General features: G+C 33.7%; 1 protein-coding gene across 6 annotated transcripts; it reads left to right on the top strand.

Annotated features, from left to right (window-relative positions):
* The first annotated feature begins 12,315 nt into the window (after positions 1 to 12,315).
* LOC127797123 (protein FAR1-RELATED SEQUENCE 4) lies at positions 12,316 to 20,614 on the top strand. Of its 6 annotated transcripts, none has more exons than XR_008022132.1 (7): positions 12,316 to 12,591; positions 13,065 to 13,230; positions 14,687 to 16,783; positions 16,894 to 16,950; positions 19,007 to 19,066; positions 19,917 to 20,012; positions 20,188 to 20,614. XR_008022132.1 is itself a non-coding variant. In XM_052329698.1 (7 exons), exons 3-6 carry the CDS (start codon positions 14,729 to 14,731, stop codon positions 19,771 to 19,773), a joined length of 2,211 nt encoding a protein of 736 aa, XP_052185658.1. In that variant the 5' UTR covers positions 12,316 to 12,591; positions 13,065 to 13,230; positions 14,687 to 14,728; the 3' UTR covers positions 19,917 to 20,181. The 6 variants fall into 6 exon arrangements, 5 of the variants coding, with proteins under 5 accessions (XP_052185658.1, XP_052185657.1, XP_052185659.1 ...); XM_052329698.1 differs by lacking the exon at positions 20,188 to 20,614 and adding an exon at positions 19,735 to 19,773 and having other exon boundaries at positions 19,917 to 20,181; XM_052329697.1 differs by lacking the exon at positions 19,917 to 20,012.
* Positions 20,615 to 20,741: the final 127 nt, after the last annotated feature.

Genomic DNA, 20,741 nt, shown 5'->3' with positions numbered 1-20,741 from the left:
CGCCACCATGTGGATACTCAAATTACAAATACGCCCCCTAAGCTTGGGACTTCGCGTGGGGCCCACAGGCGATCCGTGTGCCCGAACGGACGGACCAGATGCTGTGCCTCCAGTCCAGACTATTTTGATGAGTGGCTGGGATTGGCAGAGTCACCTCAACAAATATATGTATATAATAAGACAGAAAAAGTTTTGAAAATGTGTAAAATATACAAGAGAGATATTTTAATAGTTGAAATGAATTTTAAATGTATATCAATGGTTGTGATTGACTGAGATTAATGATCTTACTACCCACTCACTTCCTTATTTACTGTCTCTCTCTCCCTCTATTGCACTCTCTTTCCCACTCATTTACTCATTGTCAATAGCTTTGAGCAGCTCGAGACTGCGATGGAGCTTGAGACGGTGATGGCTTTGAGTAGCGAGGAGATCACGATGAACAACTTCAGCTGGAGACGGGGATGGGCAACGACAGCTTTAAGCAGTGAGGAGTTGCGATGGAGGTTCAAACAGTGGCGGACAACTTCGACTAGAGACGGGGCGACCACGGCTAGTAGGGCAATAGGGGCTAACAATGGCATGGGTAGGTATGAGAGAGAGAGAGAGAGAGATGCAATGAGTGAGGGAATGGGGTGGGCGGATGGGCGAGTTTGTGAGAGAAAGAATAAGAGATGGAGAGTGGGAGGTAGTGAGTGACAAAGTGGAAAAGAGAGAAAAAAAGAGACGGGGGACTCTTTTCATTCTTTTTATTTTTAATATTTTAAAATTTAATTTTTAAAGCATTTAATAGTTGATTTTTAAGTATTCTAAATATCAACAGTGTAAGTTTTAGAGATTTTTTGAAATATTATGTAAGTTTTAATACTTGATTTTTTAAATTTTTTAAATAAAAAAATAACAACAGCATGAGTTTTTTAATATATACGAATTTGACATAGATGTTTCAATTCTAAAAGAAATAAAAATCTCTTTTTTAAATTATTGATGATCAAATGTTATTTGTAGTATAAATTTTTATTCAAATGATGATATCAAAATAGGAAGTTTAATTTGAAAGTGTTGAATATTTGATACTTAAAAAAATATGACATTGGTTAATCTATCCTATTAAGTTACTTAAAGATACAAATATTAAAAAAGAATTCATTTATTTTTTAATTATATCTTTATTTTATAAATTTGATTTTTTTTATTTTAGGCACAATAAAATATTTTTTAAATTAAAATAATATAAAATCAAAAATTTATTGATTACGCATAGTTGAGAAACCCAAGATTCGGGAATACAAGGGTTCCTGACCATTCACGATTGGGAATCCAAGGTTTTCCAACCTCGAATTGTGGTTCCCCCAACGTTGATGGCTGCAGCCATGGTGACGAGCAACAACTGGTATGTATTGAATAATATTTAATTTTTAATTTAATTTATTCAGATTATATAGCACTTACTAATGTGCTTTATTATATAAATTTAGTAGTTTTTTTATTATAAAACATTAACAAATATACAATAACTTTAATTTTTTTTTATTCAGTGTTTACATTTTTTTTATTTGATCTTATTTCTTGATTTACAATATTAGTGAACATTATAAATCTTATATGTTTGTTTCTTATTTAAGTTTTGTAGAGCGTTTAATACAAGCAAAATTATTATAATATAATACGTATAAATTATAATTATATTTTAATCTTAATATTATTTACACCGTATGTTTAGGCACAAATATACACTAGTATGTATATATGTTGACAGAGTTCATCGAGGACCAAAGTCAAATATCTTGATATATATAAAAGTATGATAATCTGGGAAAAAAAATCCCAAAACTTGCATTAATAATTTAAAATTTTCAATTATTTTGAAATAATAAGTACTAATTACTGTAAAATTAATAATAAATTTTAAATTCATGAGTTTTTCAATGCTAATCTTGGATTTTTCAATACATTATTATGTGAATATTAAATATTTAATTAATCTATCAATCAATCAAAAATAAATACTATTTATGAGGAATATAAATAAACACTTAAAGTATTAATTAAATCACATAAAATTGTCCGTTAAATAAAATTTTATCTTTATATAATATAATAATATATAATATATTTATATTTATATATATAAAAGTATAATAGTCTGGAAAATAAAATTTCCCCCCAAAACTTGTATTAATAATTTTCATTTAGTACTCATTGCAGTAATAATTTGTATTTTGTAATTTGCATTAATAATTTAAAATTTTCAATTGTTTATAAATAATAGGTACTAATTACTGTAAAATTAATAATGAATTTTAGATATATGAGTTTTTCAATACTAATCATGGGTTTTTCAATACATTATTATGTGAATATTAAATATTTAATTAATCTGTCAGTCAATCAAAAATAAATTCTATTTATGAGGAATATGAATAAACACTTAAAGTATTAATTAAATCACAGCAAATTATATTATATTTATTAAAGTATAGAGAGAGAGAAGCCTAATATATATAATAGTTTGCAGATTTTTTTCCACTAGTATTAAAGTATAATAGTTTACAAATTTGTTTTCCTCAAAAAATATGTCAAGTTATTTTTTGCCTCTAAAATTTGTATTAAATTTGGATGGGTTTTCTGAGAAATATTAATAAACAATTTGAACTATTAACTAATTCATAAAAAATTGTCTATTTATTTAAAATCTTATCTTTATATCTTTATTCTCTTTATATATATCTATATAATAAAACATAATGGTTTTTGAAATTGAGAGACAAATGTGAGTGAGACATTTTTTGGATGGTTGAGATCAATGAATGGTTGAGTTCAATTATTTTTCCCCCCAAAACCATCTCATTCTCCCTCACCTCACGCACACACTCTGCCCAACCCACTAACACACGCATACACGCCCAACCCGCTAACACACCCATTCACTACCTCTCTCTCCCTTTCTCTTTCTCTCTCTCACAGTCACTCACCCACTCCATCGTCACCCCCCTGTCACACCCCACCAGTAGCCGCTCAATCGCTGTCGCCCCCCACCGCGCCACCACTCAGCCCCATCGTCGTCGCCCCCCATCGGCCATACTACCTCTCCCAATTTGAGATCTGGGTTTGCTGTGAAGCTTACTTCAATGGTAGAAAAATGAAAACAACCACTGGAAGCAATCGTTCAGTCGGCGAAGGAGGAAGTTAGATGAGGTCGTTGGCAATAGCAGTCAACGAAAAACAGAGGAGGAAGCCGAGTAGGCCGTCGGCGAAGGCGAAGTGGCAGCAAGCAAGAGAAGAACGGCGGCGAGAGCAGGTGAGTAGCGACCGACGAGTGAGTTGCAGGAGGGCCTGACGGAGAAGAAGAACGGACCTAGAGCGATGGCGGTCGAAAGCGACGAACGGCAATAACGAGAAAGGCAGCAATTCGAACGTTGACGGTGGTTGGACGTGGTCGACGATGGCCGTAGTAATGGTGGCCGTTTGCAGCTGAAACCGAGGCGAGAGGCAGCTGCATCAGCTACCATTTTTGCAGCGATGCTGGGCGGATGAGGAGGCTGTGGTGGTGGCCTCGGAGGTATGATGGCCAACCGCTGCTAGAGCCACCGCCACTACCACTACTATAGCCAGGTATTTCCCCTACCCTTCTCTCTCTCTCGCTATATTTTGTTGCTGCATTTTGCTGTGTATTTTTTTTTATTGGATTTGTTGTTTCTTTTGTTGTTTCTGGTTGTTGCGAACAAAAATTTGTAATGCTGTGATTTGATGATCTTTGTTGTGGTTTGTTGCTGTCAACTGATTTTCTGTGTATTTTCTGTTTCTGGTTGTTGATTTTTGCTGTGAACATGATTTTTGCCATGTGTTTTTCAGGTTCTTGATCTTTCAAGTTGGGATATTCATAAGGCTATGTATATATATATATATATGTATATGTGTATGTTGTGTGTGTGTTTATGTACTAATTGGGTGTGTGCATAATTATATAGATGTACATATGTGTGTGTTTATGTCTATATGTGTGTGTTCTGTGTGTGTATATTTCTATATATATATATATATGGCTCCAGTGTGAATATGGGTGTGTATATACATGTATATGTGGATGTGCGAAAATAATGGCAAAAGAAGTGGCTATGCGAAAAAAACAATTCATGTACTAACTGTGTTTTCAATTAAGGCTAATTGAGGCATTTTAAAATATGGCTACGAGAAGTTTTCATTTTAGGCATTTTAAACGAGTTACTTTCCTATATTACGCTTCATTTTAGGGTGATTCCACATAAGGTTGTCCATCATTTTAGGATAATTCCACATATGTTTACTTATGTTTAGCATCAAATATTGACTGTTGAATTAGTTTTTAAAAAAATTTAAGGATTCTAATTTTAATTAAACCTGTTAGCATTAGACATTGCATTATCTCATGAAATGAATTGAAATCCCTAATTTAATACATAAATGGGACAAAATACGTGATATAAGCGACTTTAGGCATGGGTTAATACAAATATAAATAGTTTTGATTTTAATTTAATACAAACGTATTATATTTGTTAATAATATTAATACAAACATCTAATATTTATTAATAATATTAATACAAATATATTTTACACTTTGAATTAGCTAAAACCATGCTCACAATTTACAATATATATTTTCATATCGTGTTTTAAAACACATGCTCATTTCTACAATTTGAACTATTTTAGTATTTTTAATATATAAATAGTAAATACCATCATTTTATGTAACATTACTTAATTGACATTCCTTAATTAAATTGAACTAATTCATTAGATCGAATTCATACATTAACGATCTTCTTTTTTTTTTTCCTTAAAATTTTAAAATAAATTACAGAAATATTAAGGTATTTTGGTATATTATTTTGCATTCCATAAATTGTAAACGTATTATATTTGTTAATAATCTATATAATAAAATAGAACCGTTTTTGAAAAGACAACCCTGCCCCTACCGCCCCCCGCCAACCCTACTCCATCCTATCCCCCTCTCCGTCGTTGCCCCTGCTACATACCGTCGTCGCCCCCACCCGGCCACTACCGTTGCCTCCCGCCAACGCCACCTGAAGCTCCGCCTCCAGTTCAAAGGTATATACGTAATGTATTTTGTGTGTGTGTGTTTATATTTCTGTGTATATATGTATGTACGCCAGCAGGACTTATCGTTATATATATTTCTGTACAATGCCTGCTTTATATTTCTGTGCATATATTTTTGTACAACGCTTGCTTTATAACTAATTAAGATGGAACATTTATTAGTTAAAAGTACTTTGAACTTTCAAACTAAGATTTGATCAAACATATGTGTGTGTGTATACCTCTGAAAAAGTAGCTCGCATTGATCAAACAAGTACCTCTTCTAAGCTTTAGTCTTTTTTTTCTGGAATGTAATGAGGGTTTTCTCCATTTTAAAATTAAAGGCCATAAATTGATAACTAATTGCAGGGAAAAGTTAAGAGTTACATTGTCAATCAAACAATTAAAAGAAGACCCACTATTTGAAACCTTGGAAAAAGTCATTCCTTAGGTAAGAAAAGGGTGTTGTAACGCCCCATTTTTCCCAAGCGAGCGTTAACTGGAGATTTCGAGAATATTTTTTTTTTCAACATCAAACACACAATACAAGTCTCTCGATATACGTACCTTTATCATAATCATTTCCCGACAATTCCGATCGCACCTTCTTAGCATATCAAAATTTATTAATTAATAGACTAAGACATGTATTATCAATCACATTAGCAGAAGCAAGATCGAAACCTCAATGATATATAACCGACAATTCCTTTTACAATTATTCAAATCGATGTTTCACGTGAAAATATCAAAATATTACATAACCTCTGAACATCGTAATCATAGACAAAACCTACGAAAACTAAACATAGCAACTACATCTCGATGACATTCTTTCCCTTGACGCCACTACATTCACCTGGAACGTTTGAATATTCCAGGGACATAGTCCAAATTAGATGCTGAATCATCTAGGTGAGAGTTCAAAAACATTTTCATGCAAATATGCAAAACCATATATAAAATCGATAAATCCCGACATGCCCCAGCCTAAGAGAATCCCACATAGCACTTAGTCCTAACCGGGGAAAATGTGTAATCTCTCTAAAAGCGACACGACCACACCGACCCATTGGTAAAACAATTATGCTTAAGAGGGACAACCTCGACATATGAACCCGGGAATCACCCTATTGTCATTGTTAGGCTTTACGCTCCTACTCAAAAGCATTCCAAAACCCTAGCCCCAAGAGTGTCATATCAGCACTGTCCCTGAAATTCACAACACCTCGGCCTTAATGCTATTGCTCAAAGGAACCTGGGGTGGTGTCCACTCTCAGCCCCGCCACTTGAGCCAACAATCAGGGTGGTGTCCACTCTCAGCCCCACCATTTGAGTACCGTAAGGTGAAGTCCGTCTCAGCCCCGTCCCAAGTGGGTCACATAGCATTAACCCTTGGCACGCATTCCGAGTGTTGACACTCAAGAGTTACGTCACAGGTTAACAACCCACGTTCCACATGGACAACACAACATGCCAATGTCAAAAATCATAACATGCATACTTAAAATCAACATTTTGATGTATGCAATTTATCGTACGAAATTCAATGCAAGTGTAAATAACCGTTTGGACAGACCATCACAATAAACCAAGCCATAGGGATGAACACTCACAGTAAACCATTCACATGCTACTATAAGTCTTTTCGGGTAGAACCACTCACCTTTAGGCGAAATTTCAAATTCTTCTTGACAAGCGCGGCACACGTCGATTTGCGTGCCCTCTTCGAACTTCGCACGAGTCACTTCACCTCAAGCCGCAAGGTACCCTAATAATCCAATAATCATCAAAATATAATTTTCTCCTTAATTTGTTCTCACATTTTATTATTTTTCTCCTATTTTTTCTCACTAATAATCCAAAATAATTATCTACACAATTATTTTCTCAAATATTTTTACATAATAATTCATAAAATAATTAAATAAAATTTCTGAAAGTTAAATTACCAAAAAGCCCCTCGTCACGCGCCTTCACGCGCATGGGTGCAAGCAAAGGCTGGCGCGTGCAGCTCACGCGTCACCGTCTTCAACCTCGAGCCAGTCGTTGGCGGTTGCTCCGATGCCCCCGAAATTGATACCCCCTGAAAGCCCACGAAGAATCGATCCCAACCCCACCAGTTTCAGGCCGAAAGGCCACCGAAAGACCCACCAAATGGCCGGTTACAAGCGACGGTAGGCGGACCACCTCGCTTTTCCGGCCACCCAAAAAACTCCTTTAAACCAGCTCGAAAACTCACGAAATTCTCCAGAAATGCTCATCTTTCCTCAAGGATCAAAAGCCCCTTATTGGTTTCCCTCGATTCGCCCTCAAAACTGAGCAATTTGATACTCCAAATTCGGCCAAAAACCCTTGGTATTTATAGGCTAAATCCGACCTCCACGTGGTCGATTTCCGGCCAAATCTTCTCCTATACGCCACCAGGACCGTCCTTGGCCATGCCTTGATGAGATTTGCTGCCCAAATCTCTGAATTTTCAGGCCAAAATCTCGGCCAGATCTGCCATGTGCGTGAAGCTTTTTTGAAAATTGCAGTTTGGCCATTTTGAAATTTTCTTTTACATTTTGGCCTTTATCCTCAAGCCCCGGATCTTTCTAGCACCATCACTAAGACCCTCAAGGTTAGTACTTCTCATTTCTCCCTTGAAACTTTCGAAAAATTATCGTTTTGACCTCATTCGGGCAATTTTAAAAAATTACACTTAGGCCCGATTGATCAATTTGACCTCAAATCCACTCGATTCAACCTGAAACTACTTAAGGGTTGTTATATTAATCAAATATTAGTCCTAGATACACTCCGTTGATTTTTTGGACATCGTCTATAATAATTCGGTAATACGACCTAATGGTAGTTGTATTTTTGCTGTACCGAAAACTGTTTTCGATCTCATTTTTTTATCACTAAAAATCATAATTTAAATCACTCGTCGATATTATACCATTTTCTTTGGCTGTCTAGGGTCCGGGTTACTCCCTTTGACTAATTCGGTCGTCCAAAGCTGTGTTAGTGTACCCTATAGTCTTATTTTTTCCGAAATTCTATTTATGCCCCTTATCAAATATCGTTTTTATCCTCAAATTATTTCCGGGTATTATAGGTGTGCAGTTTCTTATTGCAATTTTCTAATGTTTATACTGCATGTCTCGTTCTTACTGTAATTAATTCAGTTACTAATGCAAACACGTTTACATGATGGCTTAGTCATTCCTGGTTCTTCTGGCACAAGCACTGCATACAATATTGAACCTCTTCCAGGGCTTGAAGCAATATTAGAAGAGCTATTAAAGGAAGCAGGGTATGACTTTATTTTGTATTTGTGTCGAAAATTTGTTTAAGAAATTTTATGGGTGTTAAATTGAATATTGAAATTTACTCATAGCATCTTTTTTTTTTTTTTTTTTTTTTTTCAGTTTAGAATCTTTAGTGTTTAACTGGAATTTCTGTAATAAACCTGTTTATCTTCATATTTTTGTTCATATGTGTCTTTCCTCCAATTAATGCTTTCTGTTATTTTCATAGTCAACTCTATCTTAAAGGTAATGTTAAATGTGTTCTATTTCTCTAAAATTCATGTTAGCATTATTTTTCAGCTGTTTTACTTATGTTTTTTTTTCTATGTGATGTAAATGAGTGTTTTCTCCATATTAAAGGTAAGGGCCTTAAAGTGAAAACTATTTTTTGGATTTTCCCAAGTGCTTTCTGATAGGTCAATTGTCCAATCTGGGTTGCTTATGGCGTAATTATTTTAGATGCCTATTCTTAGTGTGCTACTATACTTATATTATACCATTTGCTTTTCTTTTAAGAGATATAACTTTGTTCTCTAGATTTTTGGTTTTTCATTTCTTTCTTTGGTTTGTCATTTTAAGTCTTGGGTAGGGGCAATTTCATCGACTTCTTAAAGCAGCTCATCACACACTGTCCAATGTCTTAACTGTTGATAGCAACAGTCCTGGCCTTACTGCACAACAAATGTCAATCCGGGTGTCTATGTTCGTCCTTTCTACATCGAACTAAACAAATTTGGAGCACAAAATTGGGTTTTAGAAATTGGGTTTTTGACTATGGCTTGATTAAGCAAGCAATCCTACTGACAACTAGAATTTAAGTTAGAAGTCTGTGCACATGTGTCTTTGTGTGTGTAAGCTCCATTTTGTATAACTCTTTTTTTGTGTATATTTATAAATATGTTGTGTAAACTCTATTTTCTCTGATCCCGAACCAGGGTTCCATGTTGATGTTAGTAACACTAACTGGTATGTAATTTAATTTTAATTTCTTTTAGATTACAGAGTATTGGTTCTTGTGTATTATTTGATATTTATTTATTTTTTATATTTTATTTGTTTAGAATTTTAGAATACAGGCTAGTATATATTGTTTGATATTTAATTTTTAATTTAATTTATTTAAATTATAGAGCACTTACTGATGTGTTTTATTATATAGATTTAGTTATTTTTTTCTTTTTATTATAAAATGTTAATAAATATATAATAATTTTCATTTTTATTTTTTGTCAGTGTTTACAATTTTTTTTTTTTTTTTGTTACTTGCTCTTATGTTTTGATTTGCAATATTGATAAATATTATAAGTTTTATATGTTTGTTTGTTATTTGAGTTTTGTAGAGCATTTAATACAAGCAAAATTGTTATAAGTTTTTCATAAATTTCAACTTAATACATATAAATTATAACTATATTTTAATTTTAATATTATTTACACCGTATCTTTAGGCACATGTATATGCTAGTATAATATTAAAATATGATAGTTAGGCAAAGTATTTTGTCAAGTGTCAGTCAATGGTGAATTTTTTATCTAAAAAACTTACATTAAATCAAATGTAGTGATTAATTAATTATTAATTTTATTTTAATAATTATATTATAGTCTTGAAAATGTGATATCTTAACAAATTTATAAAAAATTATTTAAAGTTGTCAAATGTTTAGATTTTTAATGCTAATTAATATTTAAGGTATCACGTTTTTAAGACTATAGAAGAAATCAAAATTCAAATTTTAAAGTTTTGTTATTATTGAAAACCTTATTCGTATTCACATTTAAGAGTTTTAATTTATATTTATAATATAATAAATAAAAAAATAACAAACGTCTTTAAATAGATATATTATAAATTTTATAATATTTATTTATAAATAAATATAATATAATAAATAAAAAAATTTATAAGTATTTTATCAAGTGACATACTTAATGTATTGATTATTCTTTAGCACATTGAATAGCGATACATTAGATTAAGAGTGTTTTCTATTAGCATATTGAATAGCGAATAATTAATTAAACTTAAATTTTGATAAAAGATTAAATATTAAAAAAAACTATAATTATCAATTATGTAAGAATTATTTAAAATAATAAGTTTAATTTTTTATTTTTAAATTAAACTTTTCCGTGCATCACATGGGTTTACCACTAGTATGTTATAAAGTCAACTAAGTACTAATTTATATATATATATAGTTATTTAATAGTGCTCTTAATTTTTATTTATATTACAAAAATTAAATTTTGAATAGACTAAATGTAAAGAGAAAAGTAAAAAATTAATGTCCAATTAATTTTGTTTTGAATGAATTATTAAGTTATAACATTATTCTTTATTTTTGTATCTACATATCAACACATTTTTTATTGCCTGTATTTCGTAATAATTGTATTGTCTAACGCTGACGTGACAATAGATCATTAGAGGTGGGACCTTATGACCCCCTTAATTGGAGTCCACATCCCCTAATGACATGTTACCATGCTAATATTGTTACGTTAGAGCTCCTTAACAAATATTTAATATAAATATCGATATATATGTATCATTAACAATGATATTTTGTTTCTATTTAATTTGATAATTAAATTAAATTTGAAAATTTCAAAATAATATGAAAATATAACATTATTGTGTTAACATCAATATTTCTAAAAATATAATTAATAAATAATATCATAAAATTAATAAAATATTTTATTATAAGTAATTATTAATTACTAATATAATTAATAAAATGTTTATAATTATTGCAAGTTCATGCTACACGTGATTTGAAAATTTATTATTATTTAATTTAAAATATTAATTTATGAATATCAATGTCATAAATACATAGATAGTTGATGTAAAAAATTAATCACTAATATATTGATTGAGAGTGCGAGATTAATAAGACTACAAGTAGATAGGTTTATAACTTATTAATTAAGTTACATAAAAATAAAAATAGAAAATAATATTTTTAAAAAATTGGAAACGAAAACATGGGAAACGTGCAAGTAAAAAGTATATATTTTTTTGTAAATATTATTTTTAATATAAAAAATTATAAAAAATTTACAAATCCTTTGTGAAAATATTTTTTAATATATAAATTTTTGAGTTAGACCATGTAATCTATTTGTGGATGAAATCGTATTTTTAATATTATGAAATAATCAAAAAATATTTTTAAAATTGTATAAATGGCTCTGATTTTTTTTTTCAACGTTTTGATATATAGAGCGTTTAGAAAATATTAAAATAACACTCTGAAAGCGTTTTCATGTATTGTAACTTATCAAAAAATCACTAAAACTTTTAAGTAAGATTCGAAGTTAAAATTGAAAAAATAGAAAAGATGAAAGTGTGATAAATATATCAAAATTAAGAAATTATCTCATGTGCATGCATTGTAGGGATTTGGGTTATGCAATAATTACTAAACACAATCAATTTGAGATTGAATTAATTTTGTTTGACTTATCTTATAATTATATTTGAATTTACCTCTCATATTGGATTTATTTTAATTGAAAATAATAATGTTAGGATTCAACTTATTTTAAAGATAAAATATGTTAAAAAATATTTAATGGTGTAATTATCTTTTAAGATTAATTATATCACCTCCTAAATCGTTAACCTAACTTAATTAACATTACGAGTTTTGATCACATATGAACTAAATTGGATCTTAAGACTTTTTTAATTATACTTTCAATAATAACAAATAGTACACATGAATTTATTGTTCTTTTGTTAAAAAATCTAATTACTTAATCATATAAAAAATTCGGGGATCGTATGATACACGGATACAGTGGTTTTGTACCCAAAAAACCAAAGCGGAGATGCCTTAAAGATAATTCACACTTAACGCTGTAGCATATAGATTTAACGTAAATTTAAATTCGCCAATACTACGTCGCTTTGCTTCGGGAGATGGATGAAGATGATCAGTTTCCCCAATGCAGCCTTATTTCGGAACAAATCCCTAACGCTCGTCTATCTCTCTTCTCTGGCCGATGCCGGAGAACTAGCCTCATCGACCGCCGATCTGTAAGCACAGACAGCGCGCCCAACCATCAGAGGGGATTTGCCGCTCAAACTTCATCGGAAGTCACTACTTTTTGTGTGCTCTTCTTTGGAGTCCATCGTTTCTCTCTCGCCCCACAGCAGCGCCGGCGGTTTACTTGTAACCGTCCTCATGTAGGTGAGGCGCGTTTCTCATATATTTCTATTATCCGGAAACTGCTTTGAAATTCATTTAATCTGTTAATTTTGATTTGGCAGTCTATTTTTTATTTGTTAATTTTGTTCAAGCAATTCATGATGTTGCTAACTACGTGGGGGTGGCCAATTCATGATATACAAAACTGAACGGTCAATCTACAGAAATGACATTGTTAATATTTTTAATACACGTGGTTTCTCTTCAAAGAAGAATTTATGTTTTGAATATTTGATTTGATAAGTAAATTCCATCAATAAAAATCGTCAGGAGGGGCGAACCTGCACAAGGTAAAAAAAGAAAGCAGCACTCGTAAAAGAAGCAAAGAGGACAAACATAAAGGAGAGCCAATTGCAGTCACAAAATCAGGGAAACAGTAGTACTTAAGTGAATGCAACGAACATGCTATGAAATCTCAACGGCTTAAAAAACCCTTTGTTTATTTTGTGCCATAGGCCCATGCGACACAACAAGGAGAGATGCTGCTAACCAATTGAACTCTTATTTGGGCAATCCTCGCTTAACAGTGAAAAAACCAGAACCAAGAACAACATTATCCATGCGACTCTGAGTGAAGCTAACACTTCATCATAGTTTCTGACGCACTGGATGATGTAAGAGGTAAGCTACCGACTCCTCTTTCTCTTTGCGCATAAAATACTTTTCTGCTGTGCTGCGCCTTCTTTTCCTCAATTTATAAATAGTATTTTTATAAAACAAAGATAAGGCAGCATAAGGAAATGACTCCCCTAGCCCCCGCAAAGCGAGGAGTCTTATGTATTGAGGACGCTTTTAATAATTATTAATATTATGGTAATGTTACTAACAACAAGATATTGCATTATGTGACACTTGAACGCATAGTTTGTATAACAATCTTGAACACATTTTTGTAACTAAACAGGCCTTTGTATTCTCATCTCCTCCTTTAAAAACTAGGACCCAGGTTCTACTCTCAACTTATCTCGTCAAATATCAACAATCTGCCCATTTCTCTTTCCAAATTAGCTCTACCCAACATCCGAGTGTAGGAAGAAACCTCAATCCTTTTTGCGTAAAGATGTATTTTCTCCTATTAATCTACCTGTTTTATCCCTTGTCTTTTTTGAGAACATCTCTATTTGACAATTTGAGATCCTTTTAATTGGCATTTATTTTGTAAGCAATGATGAGGAGATCCCTATAGTAACTAATCCACCAATTCTTTACTGAACCCACAAATCCATCCTTAACCATATTTTCAGACCTAAACCAAGAATCACTCAATCTAAGATCACCATTTTCCAACAACATAGGCAAGTTACTGAAAGCAGTCCTCAGCAGTTTCATATTTAATAATTTATATATAGGTGAAATCTGAAATAATTCTACAGGGAAATCAAAACTGTATCTAAGCATGACATAGAAAGGTTCTCCTGAACTGTTTGTCCCCTACCAAAAACCACATTTCACCCAAGTGGCCCTAAAGCTAGATAATTCCTCCCACTTATACTTCTATCATCCTTGACTTATGGACCATATTCCCTGCTAAAACCCAAACAAACCCATATGTTGAACTGGGTGAACAAGAAGTTGATAAAGGGGACCATTCCATTTGGTTGACATTAATAATAATTTCTGTGTATATATTTTGTGATTGTGAGTGGTAATTGCTATATTTTCTCTTACAAGAAAAGTGAGAAGTCTAGAATTCCCAATCTCAGAACCTAGAGATTCCCAACCACATAGTACGGATGGAGTTACTTATTTGGTATTTCAAAGGATTCATCTTGCTCCTGGTAGCAAATATTACACGGAATTTCACTCATGAGTGCAAATTAAAGTACACTCAGGTTGCTCAAAAACTTGATTCTGGGCTGCAGATGTTACAATCATGAATTATGTTGTTTGTTAATACCTATTTATATATCATTTTTTTTTTTGGGGGGGGGGGGGGGTTTCAAATTTTAGGTTACACAGTGATGGATTTACTCAGTCACAAATTCTTGTCCACGACACCATTAGAGATGCTACAATGTTGTTTCAGGGAATGACATGAAATATACTAAGCGAAAAGTGAAAAACTTTTGAGGTGCAGGTTATTGTGGAAATCTGGCGGATCTTACTTTTACATCTGAGAATGGATTCTGGTGTCATTGTTGGGAATACAAATTCAGAGCCTCGAGATGATATGGAATTTGAATCACATGAGGCAGCATATGCATTCTATAAAGAATATGCCAAGTCGGTTGGGTTTGGTACTGCAAAGCTCAGCAGCCGTCGTTCAAGAGCATCCAAGGAATTTATTGATGCAAAATTTTCATGCATCAGATATGGAAACAAGCAACAATCTGATGATGCTATTAACCCACGACCTTCACCAAAGATAGGTTGCAAAGCAAGCATGCATGTCAAGAGAAGGGCCAGTGGAAAGTGGTACATTCATAGTTTGATAAAGGAGCACAATCATGAGCTTCTACCAGCCCAAGCACATTTTTTCCGAAGCCATAGGAATGTTGACTTCCTTAAGAATGATGCTAAAATACGAAGAAGGAAGATCTTGGCGGCTGTATCCAAACAATATGGTGCATATCAATACACTGGTTCTCTAGAGACCTACATTCGTAGCCAGCATGATAGAGGACGCTTTTTGACCTTAGAAGAGGGAGATGCTCAATTTTTGCTTGATTTTTTTGTGCACATGCAAGAACAGAACCCCAAATTCTTCTATGCTGTGGACTTAAATGAAGAGCATCGATTGAGAAATGTGTTTTGGGTTGATGCTAAAGGCATGGATGATTATACTAACTTTGGTGATGTTGTTTCTTTTGATACTACCTACTTCATGAGGAAGTATAAGATACCATTAGTACTATTTGTTGGTGTGAACCATCATATTCAGCCAACGCTGCTTGGTTCTGCATTAATAGCAGATGAAACAGTATACACATTTCTTTGGCTGTTACAAACATGGTGTTTGTCAATGGGGGGACGGGCTCCACGAGTGATATTAACTGACCAAAGTAATGCCTTAAAAGCAGCTATTGGAGTAGTCTTCCCTGATTCACGTCATTGTTTCTCTCTCTGGTCTGTACTTGAAAAGATCCCTCAGCATCTTGATTATTTGAGCATGTGGCATGATAATTTCAGGGAAAAATTTAGCAAATGTATATATAGGTCATGGACTGAAGAACAATTTGAGAAGAGATGGTGGAAATTGCTCAACAGGTTCAATCTTAGAGAGGATGAATGGGTGCAATCCTTATATGAAGATCGGAAATTATGGGTGCCCACTTTTATGAGAGATATATCTTTTGCAGGATTGTCCACAGGCTCACGATCTGAATGTTTGAGCTCATATTTTGATAAATATGTGCTCGGAGAAACTTGTTTGAGAGACTTCATTGAGCAATACAAAGTAATCCTTGAAGATAGGTATGAAGAGGAAGCCAAGGCAGAGTTTGATGCATGGCATGAAGCATCAGAGTTGAAGTCTCCTTCACCTTTTGAAAAACAAATGTCACTAATATATACTCATGAAATTTTCAAGAAGTTTCAGGTTGAGATTCTGGGAGCAGCTGCATGTCATCTCAAGAAAGAAAAAGATGGGACCACAATTATATATGCTGTTAAGGACTTTGAAGATAATCAAGATTTCACTGTGGAATGGAATGAATCAAAACCAGACATTTATTGTTCGTGTCGCTTATTTGAATATAATGGCTATCTCTGTCGACATGCTATTGTGGTTCTGCAGATGTCTGGAGTTTTCAGTATCCCATTTAAATATATTTTGCAAAGATGGACAAATGCTGCTACAAGCAAACATGCTATCAGTGAGAGATTGGATGAAATTCAGTCCAAGGTCCGTCGTTACAATGATCTATGTCGACGAGCTATAATTTTGGGTGAAGAAGGGTCATTATCACAAGAGAGTTACAGTATTGCAGTAAATGCCATAAAAGAAGCACTGAAGCAGTGTGCAAGTGTGAATAATTCCACTGAGAATCATTTGCGACTAAGCACCTCACCTACTCCAATTTGTGGACCTGAGGAGGGAAATCACAGTATTGCCACATCATCTAAAGAGCAAGCACCTAATCTTAAAATGGCTGTGTCAAACATAGGTTATAGGGGAGGTGAATTTGGGAAAGAAAAAGCAAATAATGATAATGATGCAAATAAACAGAGGAAGGTTAGTAAAATTGATGGTTGATTTAGTTATGCTATTTGTTTTTCTGTAGAAAGTTTTGGGGTTTGGAAAGACAAAAGGAAGGATAATATTGTGTTCCATTCATGTTTCAGGCACCTTCAGAGCCAGGAGCTGTTAACGTTGGGATACAAGGCAGCTTTCAGCAGATGGTTTGTTGTTGTTGTTGTTAAATCCACTTTTTTATATGGATGTGCATAAATCTTTGTGTTTATTGCTTCTACTTCTAGTAAATTTAAATAAAGAGTTCTTTAAGAAGTAAGGATATCCGCAGTGGACATGCTCGATTGGAAATTTTCAAAGAAGAAAAAAAATTAGGGCATGACAACGTGACTATACAGTGTCAAATAAACATTGTTTTTATATATTTGTTTCAAAATAGCAAGAAACTGTTATCTACATTCTGCATATTAGAAAAGAAAACAAACAAAAGGTTTAACATTCACTTAGAGAACTCTTATTTAGTGACCAATTGAGTTTGAAGTTAAATTTGTAAATTATAAAATCTAAAATATGAGAGATGAATAGGTACCGATCCCACATATTGTGATAAAGGCTTGGTATGTTGTTGTTATTAGAGATGAATTCATAGCGATCTAATATTATTTTAAGTTTATTGTTGGATCTTAGGTTATTTTCCTTACACTTGCATAATTGCATTCTATTTGATGCACATCTAAGTGATGGATATACAGGTCTCCAAAGTGTTAGATGTGTATGCTATTATCAAAAAAGTGAATCTAATAGGTGTGTGCAAGATCTGTCCGAGAGTTGCTGGAGGTGTTTGGGGAGGAATTGTGAGGATCACCAAGTAATAGTTAGGCTGCCAGAGAAATGGGAAAGAGTGGAGATTCAAATGATTAGTAGAGAGAGAGAAGCCTATGCTAAGGAGATGATCTAATGTGGTGAAGAAATATGCTCAATCATTAAGTTACTTGGATGCCTTTTCACTCATTGGTGGGATGACCTGATGTTCGAGTCAACTGCCCACCAGAAGAGTCATCATACTGAGTTGTAATTTTGGTTATGAAGGGACAACTGCCCATATGCGAAGGAGAATCTCTCCACTTCTACTTATGGGTTTAGGTGAACATCCTCAAGGATGGAGCCTCTTGACAGGTTCTTGAATGTCAGCCTTTCAATCCGCATTCTTAAGGAATCACATTGGTGGGAATTCAGGCACAGCCACAGCCAGGATAACAGATATTGGGGAAAGTTCAGGAGGAAATAGGCTTCGGGAACCAGAGTTTGAGTGGGTTTTACTAGTTGAGCTGATAGGTAATGCTTAGGCTAGCCTAGCTGAAGGCAATTTGTCCTCACCCCTTATGTGGTGGCCCACTATCCACACCTTTGATGACTTTGATACATGGGCGATTCAATTGTTGCCTTTGGATTGAAATACAACCATGTGAGGTGACATGATAGTGCCTACAACAGAATTTTCTTGGATGTACTTTGGATTGAAATACAACCATGTGGGGTGACATGATAGTGCCTACAACAGAATTTTCTTGGATTCATGCAAATTACATGGTGGCATTCAACAGTGCAGAAACATTCTTACAAGTGTTTGTGCTTTGGAGTATTACCCTGCCTGGGTTCACATGTCATGTGACATATGCTGTCAACTATTTCTTTTTTTATTTTTATTTTTGTTCTTTTTGTATTTTTGCTTCTCTTAAAAAAGAATCTATTATGGTGTGTAGCATGCCCAACTATTCTAAAGACATTGTATCAGTCAAATAACTTTTGAAGCCTTTAACTTCATGTTAATACAGATTAAGCTCAATGTCACCAATGCAGGTGGTCCTTTTTTTGAGGCAGACAATGTTGTATGTCAGCAATATACTAGTAGTGCAATTTTGAACGTTGCTTGGCTATGAATAGTCGGTAATGCAATACTGTATCATGTTTGTTGCAAAATGTCATCAAACCAACACTTGCAGCAGTAACTGCCGTGTCTGCATTGGCATGTTTTGGCCTGCCCCTATTATTTACTGCTCGGAAATGGAGAAACCACAATGTTTTTGGGTTTGATGCCCATAAGGATGTTTATTAAATAAATCATGGTGGCAGTGATAACATAGCAGTTTAAACCTTTTCGTTCAATAATTACTTTGTTTGAGCAGCATCACTAGTTATTTCAATTATGCTTGCTAATGTTTTGAATTTCTGACAATTGCGATGATAATTTTATGTTTGTTGCAGGAACTGTCTACCTTGAGGCCTCCACAGTTGCATGATTTGGTGCCGGCACATCTACATAATGTACCAAGCATGTTTCATAATGTTCCTTCACCTCAATTTCCTAACGTGGCTTCTATGCATGTTCATGACACTAGGCTTCCACGTTAGCTTGAACTTTTTAGTCTGCTTTATAAAGGACTAGTTGTAGAATTGGTGCAGGTTCTTTCCTGTTGCCCTTGTAAATTTAGATGGAACAGTTAAAGGAAAAAGTGGTACCTGATGCTTCATACGTTTCTTGTATTTTTGACCTTCAATTCCATTGATTTGAGTAGCTATGCGGGGGGGCACTAGGATTGGATTGTCCTACCATGTCATAATTGAGAATTTTTTATGATGATGTTAAGGGTTGATAATGGTTCCCAAAGTTGAATTGCTCGATGAGATGTTGGACTAATATGAATGGAGGACTGTAGGGCACAGGTTTTGGATGTGTAAAGCTAAGCTTTTCCTGCCAGATGCAAAAAGGCATCCCTTATTGTTTGATATTGAATTTAAGAATGGAAAGACAAGCCTTATTACTTTGAGTTATCTCTCATACCGGTTCAGAGACCTCTGTTTGTCATTTTTTAGAATGGGCAATGACAATGATCTAATATTAAGGCTTTAGAATTTGTAACACTCTTCTATCTTTTAGGATATAAATGTGTAGTATGAATAATGCTATTTATAACTCTGCATTTTGTTTCTAGAGGTATGACGAAAAAAGCAAATTTCAAACAAGCCACTGAGTATGGCCCTCTTTGCCTTTGATGTTATCTTGTTCCAGGCTCTAATATTGCAGATATTGTGTTATGTTCTTGATGTTATTTAATTGTTGCATAGTGCAGTTTCCTAATTGACGTGTGCTTTTTCTTCCCTTGATTTCGGGCAGCTGTTTTCATAATTAGTGCTTGTGCAATGATTCTCTCCAATCAAAGGAAGAAATTGAGGTTGAATGTGAAGATGTAGCCTTGTTGAATTTCCTGGAGTAACTTTTTTCCTTCCCTCTTTGTAGTCCTTTTTATATGATTACTGATTATGCTTGACCACATTCTATTCAAATATTTCCCTTGTCTTGTCCCTTAAAGAAATATTAGAGTCATTTTGAGTGTGAATTCACATAATCTGATCAAATGAGATCTATGATGTATTTTATCTGGCAGAGAACTTTACGAGTTTGTGCATCAGAATTATGCCATATATGATTGCGGGGCCTTGTTACTGCTTCTGTTACATTCACCATGAAGAAGATTGCCCTTGCAGTTGGGACATGTACTAGAATTGCATTAAGATCTACTGGAACGTTTTCCACGCATTTCCTTGGTGATTGGAAAGTACACCCCTTCATCCTTGCAATCCCATATCTTACTCTTAGGATGGTATGTGCCGCGTCTCTCAGTTAGGCCTCTTATGCCTCATTATTGTTGATATGTAGGGAGCAGCCTCCTAACTTTCTCCATTTGATCTCCAAACTCTGAGCTTCTTGTATTTTATTTTCCATCTCTTGGTACATCTTGATTTTTTGGGGCTGAACATTGATCAAGTTGATACTGAATCATACAGAAAATCTGAGCAGCAGTTCATTTTTCATTTCATTGGAGATGTATGTTTGCTGCTCTTTGATATATTATTTATCTTCAGCTGTTGGAATTGTTTTGCCTCATCTCTTCTGGTTTAAAAGTAGAGTACACTAATAATTCTTCTTATGGATCTTTTT

The sequence above is a fragment of the Diospyros lotus genome, chromosome 3, assembly GCF_014633365.1.
Source record: "Diospyros lotus cultivar Yz01 chromosome 3, ASM1463336v1, whole genome shotgun sequence".
NCBI lineage: Eukaryota > Viridiplantae > Streptophyta > Magnoliopsida > Ericales > Ebenaceae > Diospyros > Diospyros lotus.
The sequence above is the reverse complement of the archived record's forward strand: the minus strand, read 5'-3'. Positions and strand labels throughout refer to the sequence as shown.